Genomic DNA, 21,043 nt, shown 5'->3' with positions numbered 1-21,043 from the left:
GTTTACTCAAACTCATGTCCATCGGGTCGGTGATGCCATCCAACCATCTCATCCTCTGTCGTCCCCTTCTCCTCCTGCCCCCAATCCCTCCCAGCATCAGGGTCTTTTCCAATGAGTCAACTCTTCGCATGAGGTGGCCAAAGTATTGGAGTTTCAGCTTCAGCATCAGTCCTTCCAGTGAACACCCAGGACTGATCTCCTTTAGGATGGACTGGTTGGATCTCCTTGCAGTCCAAGGGACTCTCAAGAGTCTCCTCCAACACCACAGTTCAAAAGCATCAATTCTTCGGCGCTCAGCTTTCTTCACAGTCCAACTCTCACATCTGCTATAACAAGTCATAGCAGAAGGTAAAGGCCCTGCTCATTGAAATTATTCCTTAGATATGTGTCTTAACTATCTACAGTCAGCCAGAGGGCAGAAGGTTTCCTGTTTGTCTCCATCCTGAATTCACCTCAGGGTACACCATTCGTGAGGTCTGCAGTGGCTGATGCCTTGATGGTGGGCAATTCACTGGGGTGGCAGAGAACATTACCTTTCTACATTATTATTATTATCTATTTAATTTTCCCAGAATTAAGATCCAAGAAAGCAGGGACTGAGTTTTGATAACTGGTATTTCCCCAGAGCCTGTAACAATGTGTGAAAAGACCTAGGGATTCAGAAGATAGTTGAATAAATGAATGAAGGACAGAGAAAGCGCTTTCGCAGGGGAAGAGCTGGGCCGGTTACCTAGTCTCTTGGGACCGCTGTCAGGAAACGCGGGCGGTCCCCCTGGGTGGCCGCTGCCCAGGGTCTGGCAGTCGTGGGGGCGGCGTGCCCAGGCGCGCTCCGCGGAATCCAAGTTCCGGATTTTCGGGAGCGCCTGCCTCCCTGGACAGGGCGAACTCTCGCTGCTCCCGATGGGCGGAGCCGGCGGCGGGGCGTGCCGAGCCGCCGGAAGACTCGAGGGCACCGGGGTTGATAGCACTGCGGCTGCGTCGCGGGCAGCACCCGGGACCCGCCGAGGCCTGGGCGAAGGCGAACAGGGGCGCGGGCAACGGCGCTTCGCTACTGCGGAGGGGCCGGGACACCCGGACTGAGGCCCAGGAGGCGGGGCGCCGGTGGGCCTCGCCACTGCCGCCGGCCTGGCATCAAAGCAGCGGCTGGCGAGCGGTAGCCTAGCCCGGGTCTGTTGGAAGCCGGTTCAGCGTTCCCTTGGCCTTGCGGGTCCCCAAAGCCCAGCTCCCGGGAGTGTGGCTGCGAAAGGACACGTTGGAGGGGCTGTGGGTTTATCTGGTGCCTCATCACCTACCCTAGGCCGCCTCTCAGGAATTTGGAAAAGAGCCCTGGTCCGGTCTGGAGGCCGATAGTCCTTTGGGCTTCAGAAGGAAGCCTGCGTGAATGTTTGGCGTTTTTTAAAAAAGTCATTGTGTTGGGTGTCGATGTGGTCTGTCTATAAAAGGCTGGGAAAGAACAAAATCTCTTACCCGTTCTTCTCTAAAGAGACACCCTCTGGAGCTGTAAGCCTCAAGAACCGGCTCTCTCACGCCCCCCATCTCTGGTCCTACCAGCGTACAGGGCCGCTCTGGTGAGTAGGAAGCTACGCTATCTGTGTCTGTAATTTCTTAGGTCCGAGAGAGACATGTCTGGGAGTAGTGAGAAGGGGTTACGCTCGAAATGAAGCTTCTCTGTCGTTAACCATTTCGTGAATAAGATTGGAAAGTTTCTCCGCTTGGGTAACAAACCATTTTACTTTTCATATATTTGGGGGCAGGATATTTTTCATATGCTCCAATACAGCTCCTTTCTCTGCATCAGTCACAGCTGAAAACAAGAAGCCAAACACCCTGCCCCACAAACTTCAAAAAGTTGGGCCAGCTCCCTTTTCAGGGAGCTAGGACTAGGATTGTTCTTGAGGCCCTAATACACTGTACTTAGTCGCTGTAGAGGCACCTGTTCAGATGCCAAGGGCTTCCACGAAAAGATAGGCGGTTTCCAAAATTTCCTGCCAGGAGCAGTTCTGCAGTAGTTCTCATTATATTTGAAGTACTATATTTGAGATACTTGAAACATTAAATTCAGATCTGTAATTGTTTTAAAAATAACTTTAAAAAGTAATGTTGTGGTTGCACATTAAAGCAAAAGGTTTATGATAATGTCTATTAAGGTACTGTATTCCCAACATTGTTACAACCCTACGAAGTATACTTCTTATCTGCATTTTCTAGATGATGAAATGGAAACTCAGAGAATTGAAGTGTCTTAGAGCTTTTAAGTGCCTGTGTCAGAATTCTAACCCAGGCTATTTGATTTCTAAGCTTGTCCTCTTAACTCCCAAGTCTGTCTGTGCCCAAGCAGAAGATACATGCAGCTTGCTGTTGTTGTTCAGTTGCCAAGTCGTGTCCGACTCTTTGTGACCCCATAGACTGCAGCATGTCAGATATCTCTGTCCCTCACCATCTCCCAGAGTTTGTCCAAGTTCATGTCCACTGAATCAGTGATGTCACCCAACCGCCTCATCCTCTGTTGTCCTCTTCTTCTGCCTTCAATCTTTCCCAGCATCAGGCTCTTTTCCAAAGAGTCAGCTGTTCGCATCAGGTGGCCAAAGTATTGGAGCTTCCAAAGAGGAAAGTCAAGGCAAGGTCTGTGCATGTTTGTGTATCTTTGGTATTTGTGTGTATCTGTGCTATTTGTGAAAGTGTGTATGGAACTGGAAATTAGAGCTGCATCCAAAGCGTAGATTATACTTACTTTCACATTGATGCTAAATCTTTGTTTTTGGATATTTTGCAGTTTTAAGTATGTTTCTGCAAGTTCTGGAGTTCTATCTGTATGATCGGTTTTCTGGATCCCTCCTCCCTGCCTTTTGCTCCTCTAGAAGAATATGAAGAGGCATAGACTCAGGCCTACTCAACCAGCCACCCCGCAAGCAGGCAGGAGTTAATTTTAGAGAGGAATCAGTTTTTCAGAGCTGTGAGAGCCACATCAGCCTCCAGGAGGTCCTAGGTTCTGGTGCCGCAGGCACACGCAAGAATCCTGAGGGCAGGAGACTGTGATCACAGGAGGACCACGCAACTGTGAGGCATCTCAGCAGAGGCTCTGGCCGTTTCCTCACGAGAAGTGGACAAGGTCAGTCAGGAGGCATCATCATGCTGCAGCAGCTCCTGATCACCCTGCCCACCGAGGCCAGCACATGGGTGAAGTTGCACCATCCAGAGAAGGCCAAGGAGGGGGCGCCCCTGTGGGAGGATGTGACCAAGATGTTTGAAGGAGGAGGTGAGAGTAGGCTGATGGATGGGGGGATGGAGGAGGAAGAAGGGTTCTCAATCTGCTTGGGAAAAATAGGTACACACATCACTGAGGTGGTCTCTGGCAGAGAAAATTGGGAGAGAGTAGGTCCTTGGGGCTTGTGCTTGTGGCTTTGGGGAAGGAAATAGCTATGCAAGAAAGTGTTAGGCTCTTAAGCACGGAGTCCCTGCAAGGTGTGCTCAATGCTGCTCCCATCTGTCCTCAAATAAACACAGGACAGGAAGACAGAATTCAGGGTGTTCCCCACCAGCAGCTGTATAAGTGTGATTTACAGACTTCAGAGTCAAAGGTTTCTACCCCCTTAAGCCCTCCAGTGGTTTTCCTTTATTAGTCCCAGTCAGTTTACCCCCATACCAATGCTTTTTCTTTCTTTTCGTCTCCTGCTAGGAGGAAGGAATGACATTCTTGGTTACTCTCACTTTACCTTGAACTGTTTTGAGTTCAGTGGGAAACATGTCCAAGGTTACACAGTATTTGCTGGCCGGGTTAGGATAGATGGATGGACAGAGGAATTAGTATATCTCATGGGGTCTCTTAGTTCATCTTTAACACTTCAAAAGTCAAACAGGGACTTTGTTAAGCATCTTGATAGATGGAAAAATGAATAATGATCTCTAATGCTAATTATTAATTGATAGAGATAGACACATACCCGGATGGAAAGAAGAGAAAGTAGCCTAAATACATTTTATGGTAAAGTTCTTTTGGAAGAGACAGGAAAATTCTTCTGATTGTATTTATCAGAGAAATTTTCACAAAGCAGATAGCACTGAATTGAGCCTTAAAAGATGTCTTTGGTTTTTATGGAAGAATTGGGAAAAAATACAAAAGTGGGGACCTTGAAGAGTGGTTCAGAGAATGGAGACTATTCTAGTCTAACTGAGGGATAAGAATGTGGTCAGTGCATGTGTCCCACAGATAAAGGGTGGTGGTTAGAGGAAACTAATACTGGGAAGATACGCTTCAGGCAGATTGTAGAGTGCCATGAAGTCCGTGGGAAGTGTTTGGATTTTTCTCACTTGTAAGTGGGGAGCCTTTGAGGATTCTGAACAGACGAGTGGCCTTGTAGGTCAGTGCTTCTGGATCATCATTGACCATTGGGAAACATTAATACCCCAATCAATGCACCGCAGGTCCTCCTCATTAAGGAGACTCTAGTCTGCTCTTGAGTCACTCTGAATGTCTCTCTTTGTGAATGTATTCAGAGAGGGGCTGTATTGAGCAGGACTGCAAGCAGTTTTTCTATTTAGTGGGGTACGGGAAGATGCAAACTTTCTGGCTCTTTTCCTTCCTCAGCTCTGCTATCTCAGGATGCTGATGAGACCCAGGGAGAAAGTTTAAAGGATGAATTAACCCCCGGGACCCCAACAACAGACTCCCAGGTGGGTTGGAGTTTTCTGTCACTTTCTTGACAGGCTTTTTAGTTTTTAAAATTATAATTTGCCCTTTTCTGGGGAGTTGGGTATATTGAGGCTAATGAATTTAACTAGGGAACTCAGTGCAAGTTGATCTTGTGCAGAAAATGGGTCCACAGTGGTGGCAGTTTCCCTCCTTTTAGAAAACGTTTCTTCGGACTTCCGTGGCAGTCCAGTGGTTACAACTCTGCACTTCCACTGAGGGGGTGTGGGTTTGATCCCTGGTTGGGGCACTAAGATTCCACAAGCTGTGTGGCCAAGAAATATTTTTTTAAAAAATGTTTCTTTCCAGCCAACATCTAATACAAATTTTTGTAGAGAAAGCAAAATGAATGATTTAATTCTAACCCATAAAAACCAACAGATACCATATGGGATCTAAGATAAACCTCAGTTTTTATGAGTATTTTATACTAAAAAATGGGTTAACATCTGTCACTTCATGAGGTGGCCCATAGAATAGTGGCACGAGCAGAGGTCAAATAACAGCTAAAGACCTGAGCAGAGAAGAAATGGTCAGGCCATGGAGCACACACATTAGACAGGCTGGGCAGTTACAGCAGGGTATGGAAACATGTCCTCACCACCTGGTAGAAGCACAGGTGAAGTAGAGAAGGAAAACTGTAGAGTAAATGTGAAAGGAAGACTTATTACAGAGGAGACGTTATCCGGGGACAGAAGAGTTTTTTTTTTTTTTTTTGTGACAGAAGAGTTTTAACTGAGAACTTGGGTTCTGAAATTAGATGGTACAGAATTTGAACTTATGTATGGTATTTACTTGCTCCGTGATTTTTTTTTTTTTTTTTTTTTTTAGGTTTTTTATGATGCCATTCTCTTTAGCTAATTCAGGTGCTAACATCTTTTAGGATTGAAATGCATTCCAGGGCTATTTCCAGTAATATGGAAGAAATAGTACTATTCTAATTATTTGGAGAGTTACCTTATCTCTACATTCCACTTTTCTGAAATTCTTACCTCCTGACAGTTAAAAATATTGGTGGGATTCTTAGCACTGGGAAAGGATTAAATTTCTTAAGATTGAGGTATAATTTATATATAGGAAAAACACTTAAGAAAGTATATGGTTCTATTTTGACATTTATACACCATGTAACCAAGTCAAGATACAGAGCATTTCTGCCTCTCAGAATGTTTACTTGTGCCCTTTTCCAATCAAAACTCTGTTTGGCCCCCAGTAGAGAGAGAGTACATGGGATTTCTGCTTTATTTCTTATAACTACATGTAAATCTATGATTACAATTATCTGATAAATCTATAATCTCAGAATAAAAACTTTGAGAAAGAATCTGTATGTGGCAGTGGTTAGGTATAATGCTCTACAAATGTCAGGTTAAGTTGATTGATAGGTGTTCAGATCTACATCCTTGATAAATTTTTGTCTACTTGTTCTATCACTTACTGAGAGGAGTGTTAAAATCTCTAATTATTGTGGTTTTGTTCATATCTCCCTTTAGTTCTATCAAGTCGAATTCTGTTACCAGGCACATAAACACATAGGATTATTGTCTTCTTAACGAGCTGACCATTTATCATTAGGAAATGTCTCATCATATTCTTTTTCCTAAGCCCACTTTGTCTGATTTAATGTAACTTCTCCAGTGTTTTTAGTTATTGTTGGTATGGTATAGCTTTTTTCATTCTTTTAACTTATTTGTGCCTTTATATTTAAAGTGTGGCCCTTCTTAGATACTGCCGGGCCTTGCTTGCTTAGTCTGTTAACAGTTACATAATCATTGACATGGAGCTTCCCAGGTGGCTCAGTGGGTAAGGAATCCACCTACAGGATTTCCCCAGTGGCCCAGTAGCTAAGACTCCGTGCTTCCAATGGAGGAGGCCTGGGTTTGATCCCTGGTCAGGGAACTAGATCCCACATGCCACAACTAAAGATACTGCATGCTGCAACAAAGACCCGCTGCAGCCCAAAAAAACCAAAAACAATCCGCCTGCAATGCAGGAGACGCAGGAGACATGGGTTCAATGTCCTGGGTAGGGAAGATCCCTTGGAGGAGGGCATGGCAACTCACTCCAGTATTCTTGCCTGAAGAATCCCAAGGACAAGAGGAGCCTGGAGGGCTATAGTCCATAGAGTCACAAAGAGTAGGGCACAACTGAAGTGACTGAGCGCACAGGCAGTCACTGATATGGTAGAATTTAAGTGTACATTCTTGTCCTTTGTTTGCTGTTTGTCAAACCTATTCTTTCATTTCTTTATTCCTCCTCTCCGGCCTTCTTTTGGATTGTGCAGTGTTTCAGTATTCTATTTTGTGTCCTCTAATGACTTTTTTAGCTATACTTTGATTTGTTTTTAGTGGTTGTCCTGGCCATTACAGTATGCATTTTAAACGTGTCACAGTTGAATTACTATTATACTGTTTCACAAAGAATATGAAGATCTTATTTTCCCATTTACTCTTCCCACTCTGTGTGTGTTGTCATCATGCTTTTCACTTTACATGTTATATACCCCATGATACATGTCCTTATTTTTGCTTTTAACAGTAAACTGTCTCATAAGAGATTAAGAAAAGGAAAAAAACGAGCCTTTCATATTTGCCCACATATTTACCAGTGCAGGCTTTCTTGGTGGCTCAGACAGTAAAGGATCCACCTACAGTGCAGGAGACCTGGGTTTGATCCCTGGGTTAGGAAGATCCCCTGGAGAAGGAAATGTCAACCTACTCCAGTATTCTTGCCTGGAGAATTCCAAGGACAGAGGAGCCTGGTAAGCTCCAGTCCATAGGGGTCACAAAGAATCAGACACGACTAAGTGACTTTCTTTCACTTTACCAGTTGGAGCACTTTTCAGTCCTTCCTTTAGGTTCTAAGTTTCTGACATCATTTCCCTTCAGCCTGAAGAACATCATTTAGCATTTCCTGTTGTATGGGTCTTCAAATGACGAATCCTCACAGCTTTGGTGATCTAGAAATGTCTTTATATGATCTTCCTATTAGAGGATCTTTTACTGGATATAGAATTCTAGGGTTACTGTTTTTTTTTTCTTTTATGCACTTTAACGATGTTCCATTGTCTTTTGGCTTATATTGCTTCAGATAAAAAGTGAGCTATTTTTCTTATTCTTTCCCCAGATGTGACATGTCTTTTTGTTTATTTTATACTAACTTTTCCGGTGTTCCTGTTCTTCCTTTCCTACTTTCTTTTCACTACTTTTATAATCTTCCCTTTTATCTTTGCTCTTCAGCAGTTTTAATGATGTGCATAGACATGGTATTCTTTGAATTTTTTTTCTTTTGGTGGAGGATTTGCTGCCTTTTGCATTTATGGGTTGATTTCTTTTAATCTAACTTGGAAAATTTTCAGCCTTTATTTCTTCAAATATTCTTTTCTTCTCATTCTTCTTCTGAGATTTTAATTACATGTATATTAGACCATGTGATATTATCCTTTTTTTTTTCTTTTTCTCTCTTGGTGCTTCTCAAATGGTGCTTCCATTTGAATACTGTCTTTTGACCTCTGTTAAGTTTCATTGATATTGCCTTCATCAGGGTCCATCTGATGTTAAGCCCATCCAATGGATTTTTCAGATACTGTATTTTTCAGTTGTAGAATTGTCTTTTAGTTCTTTTTTGGCATTTCTGTCTCTCCTCAATTACCGTGACGTTTTGACCTATTCCATCCATATTTTATTGTAAACTCTTCAACATATATTTTAATAATTGCTTTAAATTTCTTGTCTGCTTCTTCCAGTGACTTGGTGACCTAGGTCTTTGCTTTTTATGTTTTTATTTCTTGATTATAGGTCAGATTTTCCTCCTTCAGTTGCCTAATAATTTTTTATTATGATTCAGATATTATGTATAAAAGAACAGTGGAGGATGAAATATGCATAGATAGATTCATTTCCCTATCAGCGTGGGAGGACATTGGTATTGAGAATAACTATGGTTGCTTCCAGTTTTTTAATGAAACCTCAGATGTGTAGCTTCCTGGCCAAGCATCTGCAATTTCATATTGTTAGAGCAATCGTTGTATCTCTGGGAGTTGCAACTTTCTACAAGTTTGCTTTGGTGAACCAAGAAAGACAGAATAAAGGACAGAAAGGGCAAGGACCTAACATAAGCAGAAAAGATTAAGAAGAGGTGGCAAGAATACACAGAAGGACTGTACAAAAAAGATTTAATGACCCAGATAACCATGTTGGTGTGGTCACTCACCTAGAGCCAGACATCTTGGAGTAGGAAGACAAGGCAGCCTTAGGAAGCATTACTACAAACAAAGCCAGTGGAGGTGATAGAGTTCCAGTTGAGCTGTTTCAAATCCTAAAAGATGATGCTGTTAAAGTGCTGCACTCAATATGCCAACAAATTTGGAAAACTCAGCAATGGTCACAGTACTGGAAAAGGTCAGTTTTCATTCCAGTCCCAAAGAAAGGCAATGCCAAAGAATGTTCAAACTACTGTACAGTTGTGCTCATTTCACATGCTAGCAAGGTAATGCTCAAAATACTTTAAGCTAGGCTTCAACATTATGTGAACTAAGAACTTCCAGATGTTCAAGCTGAATTTGGAAAAGGCAGAGGAACCCCGAGATCAAATTGCCAACACCTGTTGGATCATAGAAAAAGCAAGGGAATTTAAAAAAAAAAATTCACTTTTGCTTCATTGACTATGCTAAAGCCTTTGACTGTGTGGATCACAACAAACTGTGGAAAATTATTAATGAGATGGGAATACCAGACCACTTTACTTATCTCCTGAAAAACCTGTATGCAGGTCAAAAAGCAACAGTTAGAACTGGACATAGAACAATGGACTGGTTCAAAATTGGGAAAGGAGTATGTCAAGGCTATATATTGTCACCCTGCTTATTTAACTTCTATCCAGAGTTCATCATGTGAGATGCTGGGCTGGATGAATCACAAGCTGAAATCAGGATTGCCAGGAGAAATATCAACAACCTCAGATATGCAGATGATACCAGCATAATGGCAGAAAGTGAAGAGGAACTAAAGAGCCTCTTGGTGAAGGTGAAAGAGGAGAGTGAAAAAGCTGGCTTAAAACTCAACATTCAAAAAACTGAGATCAGGGCATCCAGTTCCATCACTTAATGGCAAATAGATGGGGGAAAAATGGAAATAGTGGCAGGTTTTATTTTCTCCTGCTCCAAAGCAGGAGCTCCAAAGCAGGGCTCCAAAATCACCCTGAATGGTGACTGCAGCCATGAAATTAAAAGATGCTTGCTCTTTGGAAGAAAAACTGTGACAAACCTATACAGCGTATTAAAAAGCAGAGATATCACTTTGCTGACAAAGGTCCATTTAGTCAAAGCTATGGTTTTTCCAGTTGTGTACAGATGTGCGAGTTGGACCATAAAGAAGGCCGAGCCCCAAAGATGCTTTCAGACTGTGGTGCTGGAGAACACTCTTGAGAGTCCCTTGGACAGCAAGGAGATCAAACCAGTCAATCCTAAAGGAAATCAACCCTGAATATTCATTGGAAGGACTGATGCTGAAGCTGAAGCTCCAATACTTTGGCCATCTGAGGCGAAGAGCCGATTTATAGAAAAGACCCTGATGCTGGAAAAGATTGAGGGCAGGAGGAGAAGGGGGGCAACAGAGAATGAAATGGTTGGATGGCATCACTGACTCAATGGACATGAGTTTGAGCAAACTCCGGAATAGAGTGAAGGACAGGGAAGTCTGGTGTGCTGCAGTCCATGGGGCAGCAGAGTCGGACATGACTTAGCAACTTAACAACAGCAAACAACAAGAATGCAGGCATATGCAGATTCTGCAGAAAGTATGGTTCTGTGAAAATTTTTAAGGTGATGAGAAAGGCTGGTATCTTTCAGAGTGCAAAGTGATTTCAGAATGTAAAGAATTTCTTTGGGTTGAGTTGCATGAAATTCATCCCTGACCTGTGTTTGTTAATGAAGCATGAATATCTGGGCTATGGAATAGTTTCTCTTGATAAATAAACAATAAATGTATATATGTATAGACAGATAGATGTAGTCTGTTTGTCTGTTCTGTTTATTTGCAGAAGACTCTAAGCCTTTTCCTCTTGACTGGTGGTTAAGGTGAGGGACTGATTATTCATATTTTTCCTAGAGCTGTGGCTGAGCTCTGGCTGAGATGCACTTTAGTTTGATTGAATTCACTTTTTTTCTTTTTTTGGTTGCATGGCATGTGGGATCTTAGCTCCCCAACCAGGACTTGAACCCATACCCCCTGCAGTGGAAGTTATGGACCTTCCACCGCCAGGGTCCTTTATTGAGTTCACTTCTGATTAACCCAACTACTAGCGCCCCATGCCCTCACTGCTAAGGGGCTGATCCTTTTTGATCTATTCAGTATTTGAGCTAAGGAAGAGCTCGATCACAGTTCCAAACCGTTTTGTTCATCTTGCATTAAATTCCAGCAGGGTCCCAGAATTTCAGCCTTGGAGGAATGCATTGGTCTTTGTGACAGTAAGTGCTGAAAGCCTGTCTCCCTTCCCCTGGGCCCTCTGGTCTCATCTACTTCCACTTGCCCGCCTCCAGCAATGCTGGCCACTCTCCTGCTCCTCAGACAAGCCAAGGACATGCAGTCCTCAGGTCCTTTGTTCCTGCCTGGAATACTCTCCCCTTAGATTTCTGTGTGGCTCTTTCTTACTGAGTTCATGTCTCTGTTCTAATATCACCCTTTTAGGGAGGCCTACCCTAACACCCTCCAGGAAAGATCTTCCTCATCCTCACTGTGGCTCTCCCTGGTGCCATTATCCTGCTTCATTTTGTTTTTTTCTAAGACACATATAATAACCATCTGTCCTTTCATATATTGTTTATGATAGTCTCTAGAGAATTACCAAACAGATCCAGAGGAGACTCCCAGTAAAACTAATTTAGAATCTCTCAGAAAACTGTCAGAACATATTGGATCTTGATAGAGGTGGTCTCAGGCTGAAAAGGGATATATTGGATATTCTAGGAACTGTTGACCTTCAAGGACATATCTGTGGACTTCACCCAGGAGGAGTGGGGGCAGCTGGCGCCTGCTCACCGGAATCTGTACCGGGAGGTGATGCTGGAGAACTATGGGAATCTGGTCTCAGTGGGTAAGGACAGGCTACACATACATCCAGAATCCTGCCTATTAGCAGGATTAATATTTAATTTAGTTTAGTATTAATAATTCCTAAATTACTAAATGCAGTAGATTCCCTGGAGCCTGGCCTTGGGTTCTGTGTTGGAGATGGATGTTTCATACCTTTGAAAATCAAGCCAGAACATATCTGAATCTCTTCCCTCGGGGAACACTTTACTTTGTAGAGTGAGAATAGGAAAACATGCTCTGGTACCCCTTCCCATCTTCAGAGACCCTAAATACCTGAGGATTGAAACTACATCCCAGGGATGGATCTTTGACCTCAACATAAATATTGATACCCTTTTTTTCACTCCATAAGCAGGCTGTCAGCTTTCCAAACCTAGTGTGATTTCCCAGTTGGAGAAAGGAGAAGAGCCATGGATGACAGAGAAAGAAGGCCCAGGAGATCCCAGTTCAGGTGAGCCAAGGCAGATGGTGCCTTTTAATATGTAGGCCAGAGTGCCCAGCATCTTCCCAGGCTGCAGAAAGGCTGAATGGGTGGACAGGCATGCTCTGAACTAGATTTCATCCCTCTGTCTGCAGTCGTTTTCTTCATCTGACCTTGCAGAAGTCTGGAGCTGGAGGAAAGATAAGTCTTCTCTTGATTAAGGTTTTCCTTCTTTCTTCAGTATCCTAAAGTCTGCCAATCGAAAGCTCCTTTCCCCATGCTCTGAGATGTACGTAGTAGTCTCTTCTCACAGAAAGCAGATCTCCTTTCAGGACTCTCTGCATTTTCCAGATCTTTAATCTTCTCTCTTACATCCTATTTCCACTTTTCATCAACTTCGATTTTATAATCTTAACTTTGATTCTCACTCTCCTTTGAACTAAAGTATCCTTATTTATTGTAACAAATGTTTTATGGAAAATCCTGCTAGAGAAATGACCATGGGATTCCTTCTCATCAAATCCAGTGATCTTTAACAATCTTCTTAAACTTCGCTTTTATTGTGAAATATTTTAGATATTCAGGAAGGCACAGAGAACATTACAATAAATTGCTATGTACTTTCTACCTAGATTAAGAAATAAAACAGAGCTTAAACCCCAGTACTCCCATCCTTGCCTGTGAAATAACCAACTCTTCTGACTTTAAACATTGTCATTCCTATATGTGTCTTCATATTTGTATTGTATGTATATATTCCCAAGCAATATATAATATTTTTTGAATTTATTTTTAATTGAAAAATAAATTGTATTTATGATGTTGTGTTCATTTCTGCCGTATATCAGCATATATCAGCCATAGGTATACATACATCTCCTCCTCCTTGAACTTCCTTCCCACCTCCCACGCCATCCCACCCTCCTAGGTTGTCACAGAGACCTGGTTCGAGTTCTCTGAGTGTACAGCTAATTCCCACTGGCCGTGTGTCTTACATATGGTGGTGTATATGTTCCCATGCTACTCTCTCCATTCATCCCACCCTCTCCTTCCCCCCACTCACTCATTTCCTTAAGTCTATTCTCTGTGTCTGCGTCTCCATTGCTGCCCTGACCATAGGTTCATCAGTACCTCTTTCTAGATTCCGTATATATGTGTTAATGTACAATTTTTTTTTCTTTTTCTGACTTCCTTCAGTTTGTATAATAGGCTCTAGGTTCATCTACCTCATTAGCACTGACTCATGTTCCTTTTTATGGCTGAGTAATATTCCATTGTATATATGTACTACAGCTTCTTTATCCATTCATCTGTCAATGGACATCTAGGTTGCTTCCATGTCCTAGCTATAGTAAATAGTGCTTCAGTGAACATTGGGGTACGTCTGTCTTTTTCAGACGGTTTTCTCAGGATATATGCCCAGTGGTGATATTGTTGGATCATATGGTAGTTTTATTCCTAGTTTTTTAAGGAATCTCCATACTGTCTTGCACAGTGGTCATGCAAGAGGTTCCGTTTTCTCCACACCCTCTCCAGAATTTATTGCTTGTAAATTTTTTGATGATAGCCATTCTGACCAGTGTGAGGTGATATATCATTATAGTTTTGATTTGCATTTCTGTAGTAATAAGCAATATTGAGCATCTTTTCATGTGTTTACTAGCCATCTGTATGCCTTCTTTGGAGAAATGTCTATTTAGGTGTTTTGCCCACTTTTTGATTGGGTTGTTTTGTTTTTCTGGTATTGAATTGCATGAGCTGCTTGTATATTTTGGAAATTAATCCTTTGTCAGTTGTTTCATTTGCTATTATTTCTTCCATTCTGAGGGTTGTCTTTTCACCTTGTTTACAGTTTCCTTTGCTATGCAAAAATTTTTCAGTTTAATTAGATCCCACTTGTTTATTTTTCTTTTTATTTCTGTTACTCTAGGATGTGGGTCATAGAGGACCTTGCTGTGACTTATAGCACATAAATTACTACTTACAATACTGATTTGCATATTCTTATTCTTTAAAAAAATGGTATATGTACTTCTTCCACTTGCTTTTCTCATTCAACACTGTCGATATTTATCCGTATTATTCATTCATATTTATCCATATCATTCATTTCCATTGAATTAATAAAGCACAATTTATCCATTTTTCTGTTGATAGAAATTTAGGGGTTTCTAAATTTGGGGGTTACAGAGATACTGCAATAAAACTTTGTATATGTAACTTCTTGTGTAAGTATGTAAGTATATCTCTGAGATATTTGATAGAAGCAGACTTGTTGGGTCATGGAGCAGACGTACCTTTATGTTTCAGGAAATTGTTCTTCAAAGTAGTTGCACCAGTTTGTACTCCCATCTGAGACTTTTGAGAGGTTCCAGAACTCAGCATCTTTGTCAGCCCTTGGCGTTGTCAAACTTTCACATTTTTATAAATTCAGTGGTTGAATATGGTGTCTTGTTTTTTTCATTTTTATGATACTAATAAGAGGGAGCATGTTTTTCATGTTTGTTAGCCATCCTTCCAGGATTTCTTTTCTGTAAATTACCTGTTTATATCCTTTGCAAATCTTTCTATTATTTTTTCCTTATTGATTTATAGAAAAAATGTATATTATTTTATATCTTTAAAATTTTATTTTTCCATATTTAGGTTTAAATCTATACATTTTATATATAGTGTGAGATGAGGCTCTAGTTTAACTTTTTACATGTGGGTAATCAGCCCAAGAACCATATATTGAATAGTTGATGCTACTTGGTCACCTGCCAAGTTTCTTTATATACCTGAGTCTATTTCTGGCTTTATCTGTTCTGTTCCATTTTTCTATTTTCTATCCCTACTCTAATGTCAGACTGTCTTAATTACTGTATTTCACAGTGAGATTTAATATCTTATTCTTCAAAATTGTCCTGGCTATTGTTAGCCCCTTGCTTTTCCATATGAATTACATAATGAGTGCATCAATTACACACACACAAATTCTCTGGTGGTATTTTGATTGGAATATATTGAATCTATAGATCAATTTAGGGGGAAATTAATGTTATGATATTGAGTCCTGTTGTCCGGGAATATGGTATATTGTTCCAGTTATTGATATTTTCTAATTTTTTAAAATAAATTTTCAGGATTTTCCCCCATAAAAGTCTTGTACACATTACACATCTTTGGTCAGACTCATCCTGAAGGACATACATTTTATTGCTATTCTGTTTTTTTATTTTTTAGCCACACTGCATGTCTTGTGGGATTTTAGCTCCCTGATGAGGCACTGAACCCTCACCCTCAGCTGTGAAAGCTTGGAGTCCTAATGACTGGACTGCCGGGGAATTCCCTCAAACCTTTTTCTGAACTAGCTGGAGTGGGAAGAGGGAAATCTTTTTCTCTTTCTGAGAATGTTTTCCAAAAATAGTTATCAGTTAAAAAGACACTGTTAAGACATAGCCCTGAAATATCATTTTTTAGTATTAATAGAAGATTAAAATGTTCAAAATTTTACTCTGTATATAAAATCACACTTTTACCTTGTTCATTGTGTCTTAATTTCCCATTACCTCTCCAGGCTGCATAACCGTATTTAAATACACTCAGAATTTCATGGGACTTCCATGGTGCTCCAGTGGTTAAGACTGCATGCTCCCAATGCAGGGGGCACAGGTTGGATCTCTGGTCAGGGAATTAAGAACCCACATGCCTCATGCAAAAAATAAATATACTCAAAATTTCATGTACTTCATATGTATTGTTATCTAAATCTGTATTCCATATCCAGTGTAATAATTGATTTCTTAAAGCATAATGAACATGAGTTATTTGCATTTTTTCCATTTCTTTCAGACTTGAAGAGTAAAACAGAAACCAGTGCGTCAAATGCAAAATATAACATTTTACAAGAACATTTACGTCATGGTATGATGATGGAAAGGTTCATGAGGGATGATGTCACTTACTCCACATTGAAGAAAGTCTCAAAATATGATGATGGGTTAGAAAGGCACCAGGATCTCCATGGAAGAAATGTGAGACAAACCAGTATGACCCATAAGAAGAGAAGCCAAGAAACTTACAAATTTGGCAGAAATATTGTGAGTTCAAATGTTGTTATAGAACAGAGGCTCCGTAAATGTGACACGCCTAGAAAGAGAAACAAATGCAAATCAGATTTGATTAATCATCCAACAAGTTACATAAGAGTAAAAACCTATGAGTGTAATATATGTGAAAAGGTCTTCAAACAACCCATTCACCTTACTGAACACATGAGAATTCATACTGGTGAGAAACCTTTCAGATGTAAGGAATGTGGAAGAGCCTTCAGTCAAAGTGCATCCCTTACCACACACCAGAGAATCCATACTGGTGAGAAGCCCTTTGAATGTGAAGAATGTGGCAAAGCCTTCAGACATCGCTCATCTCTCAATCAGCATCATAGAACCCACACTGGGGAGAAACCTTACATATGTGATAAATGTCAGAAAGCTTTCAGCCAGAACATTAGCTTGATCCAGCATTTGAGAACTCATTCTGGAGAGAAACCCTTTACGTGCAGTGAATGTGGGAAAACCTTTAGACAGATTAGACACCTTAGTGAACATATAAGAATTCATACTGGGGAGAAGCCCTACGCATGCACTGCATGTTGTAAAACCTTTAGTCATAGAGCTTATCTAACGCATCACCAGAGAATCCATACTGGGGAGAGACCCTACAAATGTAAAGAATGTGGGAAAGCCTTTAGGCAGAGGATACACCTTAGCAACCATAAAACTGTTCATACAGGAGTAAAAGCATATGAATGCAACCGCTGTGGAAAAGCATACAGGCATGATTCATCCTTTAAGAAACATCAGAGGCATCACACAGGAGAAAAACCTTATGAATGTAATGAATGTGGAAAAGCCTTCAGCTATAATTCATCACTTACTCGACACCATGAAATACACAGGAGAAATGTCTTCCAAAATAATATCTGAAAACAGATTATGCAACATGAGAACAAAAGCTAAGTCTAAATCAGTAACTCTGTGCTCTGAATTTCAGGACTCTAAATTTGAGGAATTGACATAATGATGCCAACTTCTAGTTTTGCTCATTGTGTAAATAAACACTACATTGATAACAACTATTTACTAATACCTCCACACAAAGTTACTTAATCGAGAATAAAAGATGGCCCTTCAAATTAAAATCAACAATATAGAAAATTTTGTACATCATTATTTTTATGATTTCATGGTAGATTTAATAAATTATTTTTCTTGGGCATTCATAGATAAAGACCAGCATTTGGAAACTACTGTTTAAAACATCACCACCACCCCTAATTTTTTAATTAAAATTTTATTTTTTTTAATGGGGAAACCCTTCACATGTTATAAATTTCAAAAGGTATGGTCAGTTGTGTAAGTGAAAAGCCTTCTTTCTCCATCCTCCACACAAAATTCTACCTACAGGCACCCATTTTTTATAACTCATATTTTGTACACCCTTCTAGAGAGCTTTCTGTTTAAATCCAAGAGAATACAAGCATACATTGTTTTACTTTTAAGCATAAGTGGAAGCTCCCTAGACAAATGCATATTACTTTTATTACTTCACTGTGTATCATGGAGGTTATTCCATATCACTAAACAAAGTGCCTACTTGTTCTTTTTTAACAGCTGTATAGTATTCCATGGTTTGAATGTACTTTATTTAGCCATTTCATTGTAGATGACCTTTTGGATTTCCAGTCTCTTATTTATATAATTTTGCAATGAATACTCTTACACATTTTTTTGTTTGTTTGTTTCTCACATATAGGAACATGCAGAGGGTAAATTCCTAGAATGGGAATTTCTGTGCTAAAGGGTATTTGCATTTGTATGATGGATACTGCCAAACTGACCTTCAGAGAAGTTGAACCAATTTATTTTCCTACTAGAAAGATACAGAAGCCATGTGGGAGCCATATATGATACTGATGCATCTCCAGCAGCCTTATAATCCATTAAAGAAGTATCAGTTTATGTTAATAACATAGTCTAGAAGTACAGTCTAAACACATCCCCCAAAAGAGCAGTACTTGCCGTCCCTGGAGTCAGCAATAGCTGCATCTTATCAAATAGCAGCCAAACCCACCAGTCTCTGTTGGAGAAGAAAACACCTCTCCACCAACTGCTCCAGTCCCTAACTTCTGAGGCTGGAACTGTCTGATGAAGTATAGTCACTTAAGAGACTGATCCACCTGCTTTAGCAAGTATAATCCTGGCTACAACACCTTTGTTTGGAATGGAGGAAAATGGACAATTCAGTCAGGATACTTAAGATGGCAGGCTATACTACAAAGGATCAACTGACCATACATAGCATTTTATGGCTATGTTAGTGAGTTACAGTTCACTTGTGGAAGGAGACAGAAATGAGGCAGGACATGACTTTCTAATTAATAAACATTAATGAGAACATTAATTTGTTGACATTGCCTATTACATTGCAAAAACTGTCAATGAAAGGACCACAGTGATTTTGTAGATGTTCATTTTTCATTTTGGTAGTTTTATTGTTTAAAGTTTTCATGATTCTGTAGAGTGTGGATGGATTTCCCATCTCCATCACCACAGCCACTAATCAGTTATAAACCAAAGCATGGCACTCATTACATCTAGTCTACCTTATAGCTTCACCTTCCATTTACTTTTCTCTTTCCCATATGGGCTCTAATAGTTGAGAATCTTTTAAGTTGCAAGTAACAGAAATCAACTGAGGCTAGTTAAGTCTTAAAGGGGGATGTTAATAGAAGGATATTGGGGTATCATGGAATTCAGGGCAGTGATAGATTATAACAGTGGCCTGAGACTGAGATATAAAGTGCTTTGGAAAACCCAGGCAGTTTTCTCTCCATCTGTGATCTTTGCTTCTTCTGTCTTCATTTTTCAGCTTCCTGCCGCCAACACCTCATTGCAAATCATGGTTATCGTCAACTTTAGATTTTACATATATTCCCTTTTCATTACCCAGAGAAAAACTGTCTTCTCTTTCTTTTTATCTCAGAATCCTGAGGAAGGTATTTTATTGACCCAGCTAGCTGCTGCCTACCCTAAACAAGTCAATTGTAAACAGAGATCTCAGTTTCTGTGGGAACCACATGGAGGGTATGATGGTAAATGGGAGAGGAGGGCTGGAGGGGCAGGAGAGCAGAAGAAAGAGTTACTGTTCATAGAGATCCAGATCCTACTCACTCTTCAATGCTGGCTCATCAGAGCAGAACTTAAGAGCTGGAAAGGGAGAAAATTGTCTTCTCTTTCTTCCTTTTTATCTCAAAATCCTGAGGAAGGTATTTTATTGACCCAGCTAGGTCAGCTGCCTACCCTAAACAAGTCAACTGTAAGCAGATATCTCAGTTTCTGTGGGAACCACGTGGAGGGTGTGATGGTGAATGGGAGAAGAGGGCTGGAGGGGCAGGAGAGCAGAAGAAAAAGTTACTGTTCATAGAGATCCAGATCCTACTCACTCTTCAATGCTGGCTCATCAGATCAGAACTTAAGAGTTGGAAAGAGTCTAGGAATTCACCTAATTGAAACTTCTCCCTTTATAGATGAAGAAATGAAGAATCCCCTTCTTTAATTACTCACATGTTTTCACCTGAGTCATATTTTTTTTAATCATTTTTTCCTCTAAATTTGTTAACTTGGTTCTCCAAACACTTGCCCTTAATGACTGACCATAGCTGCAATTCATCATTCTAAGAGTTTTGCTTCTTAGATCTGCTATTGCCCCAAGGAGATCTTTCATAAATTATACTTCAGAACCTACTCACTAGTTTTGCCTTTTATCACTGCCTATTCATTCATTGGATTTGATTTAGGTCGTACCTGAGTGGTCTAGTGGTTATCCCTACTCTCTTCAGTTTAAGTCTGAATTTGGCAATAAGGAGTTCGTGATCTGAGCCACAGTCAGCTCCTGGTCTTGTTTTTGTTGACTGTATAGAGCTTCTCCATCTTTGGCTGCAAAGAATATAATCAATCTGATTTCGGTGTTGACCACCTGGTGATGTCCATGTGTAGAGTCTTCTCTTGTGTTGTTGGAAGAGGGTGTTTGCTATGACCAGTGTGTTCTCTTGGCAAAACTCTATTAGCCTTTGCCCTGCTTCATTCCGTACTCCAAGGCCAAATTTGCCTGTTACTCCAGGTGTTTCTTGACTTCCTGCTTTTGCATTCCAGTACCTTATAATGAAAAGGACATCTCTTTTGGGTGTTAGTTCTAAAAGGTCTTGTAGATCTTCATAGAACTGTTCAACTTTGGCTTCTTCAGCATTACTGGTTGGGGCATAGGCTTGGATTACCGTGATATTGAATGGTTTGCCTTGGAAACTAACAGAGATCATTCTGTCATTTTTGAGATTGCATCCAAGTACTGCATTTCAGACTCTTTTGTTGACTATGATGGCTACTCCATTTCTTCTAAGGGATTCCTGCCCACAGCAGTAGATATAATGGTCATCTGATTTAACTTTGCCCATTCCAGTCCATTTTAGTTCACTGATTCCTAAAATGTTGATGTTCACTCTTGCCATCTCATTTGACCACTTCCAATTTGCCTTGATTCATGGACCTAACATTCCAGGTTCCTATGCAATATTGCTCTTTACAGCATCGGACCTCACTTCGATCACCAGTCCCATCCACAACTGGGTATTGTTTTTCTTTGGCTCCATCCCTTCATTCTTTCTGGAGTTATTTCTCCACTGATCTCCAGTAGCATATTGGACACCTACTGACCTGGGGAGTTTCAGTATCCTATCATTTTGCCTTCTCATACTGTTCATGGGGTTCTCAAGGCAATACTGAAGTGGTTTGCCATTCCCTT

At 40.6% G+C, this 21,043-nt stretch overlaps 1 protein-coding gene across 6 annotated transcripts; it reads left to right on the top strand.

Annotated features, from left to right (window-relative positions):
- The first annotated feature begins 922 nt into the window (after positions 1-922).
- ZFP69 (ZFP69 zinc finger protein) lies at positions 923-17,393 on the top strand. Of its 6 annotated transcripts, XM_043461753.1 has the most exons (7): positions 923-1,568; positions 2,540-2,622; positions 2,774-3,256; positions 4,586-4,671; positions 11,653-11,779; positions 12,131-12,229; positions 16,034-17,393. In XM_043461753.1, exons 3-7 carry the CDS (start codon positions 3,130-3,132, stop codon positions 17,167-17,169), a joined length of 1,575 nt encoding a protein of 524 aa, XP_043317688.1. In that variant the 5' UTR covers positions 923-1,568; positions 2,540-2,622; positions 2,774-3,129; the 3' UTR covers positions 17,170-17,393. The 6 variants fall into 6 exon arrangements, with proteins under 6 accessions (XP_043317688.1, XP_043317690.1, XP_043317687.1 ...); XM_043461755.1 differs by lacking the exon at positions 2,540-2,622 and having other exon boundaries at positions 12,134-12,229; XM_043461752.1 differs by lacking the exon at positions 2,540-2,622.
- The last annotated feature ends 3,650 nt before the right edge of the window (positions 17,394-21,043 follow it).

The sequence above is a fragment of the Cervus canadensis genome, chromosome 2 (genome assembly GCF_019320065.1).
Source record: "Cervus canadensis isolate Bull #8, Minnesota chromosome 2, ASM1932006v1, whole genome shotgun sequence".
NCBI classification, from domain to species: domain Eukaryota; kingdom Metazoa; phylum Chordata; class Mammalia; order Artiodactyla; family Cervidae; genus Cervus; species Cervus canadensis.
The sequence above is the reverse complement of the archived record's forward strand: the minus strand, read 5'-3'. Positions and strand labels throughout refer to the sequence as shown.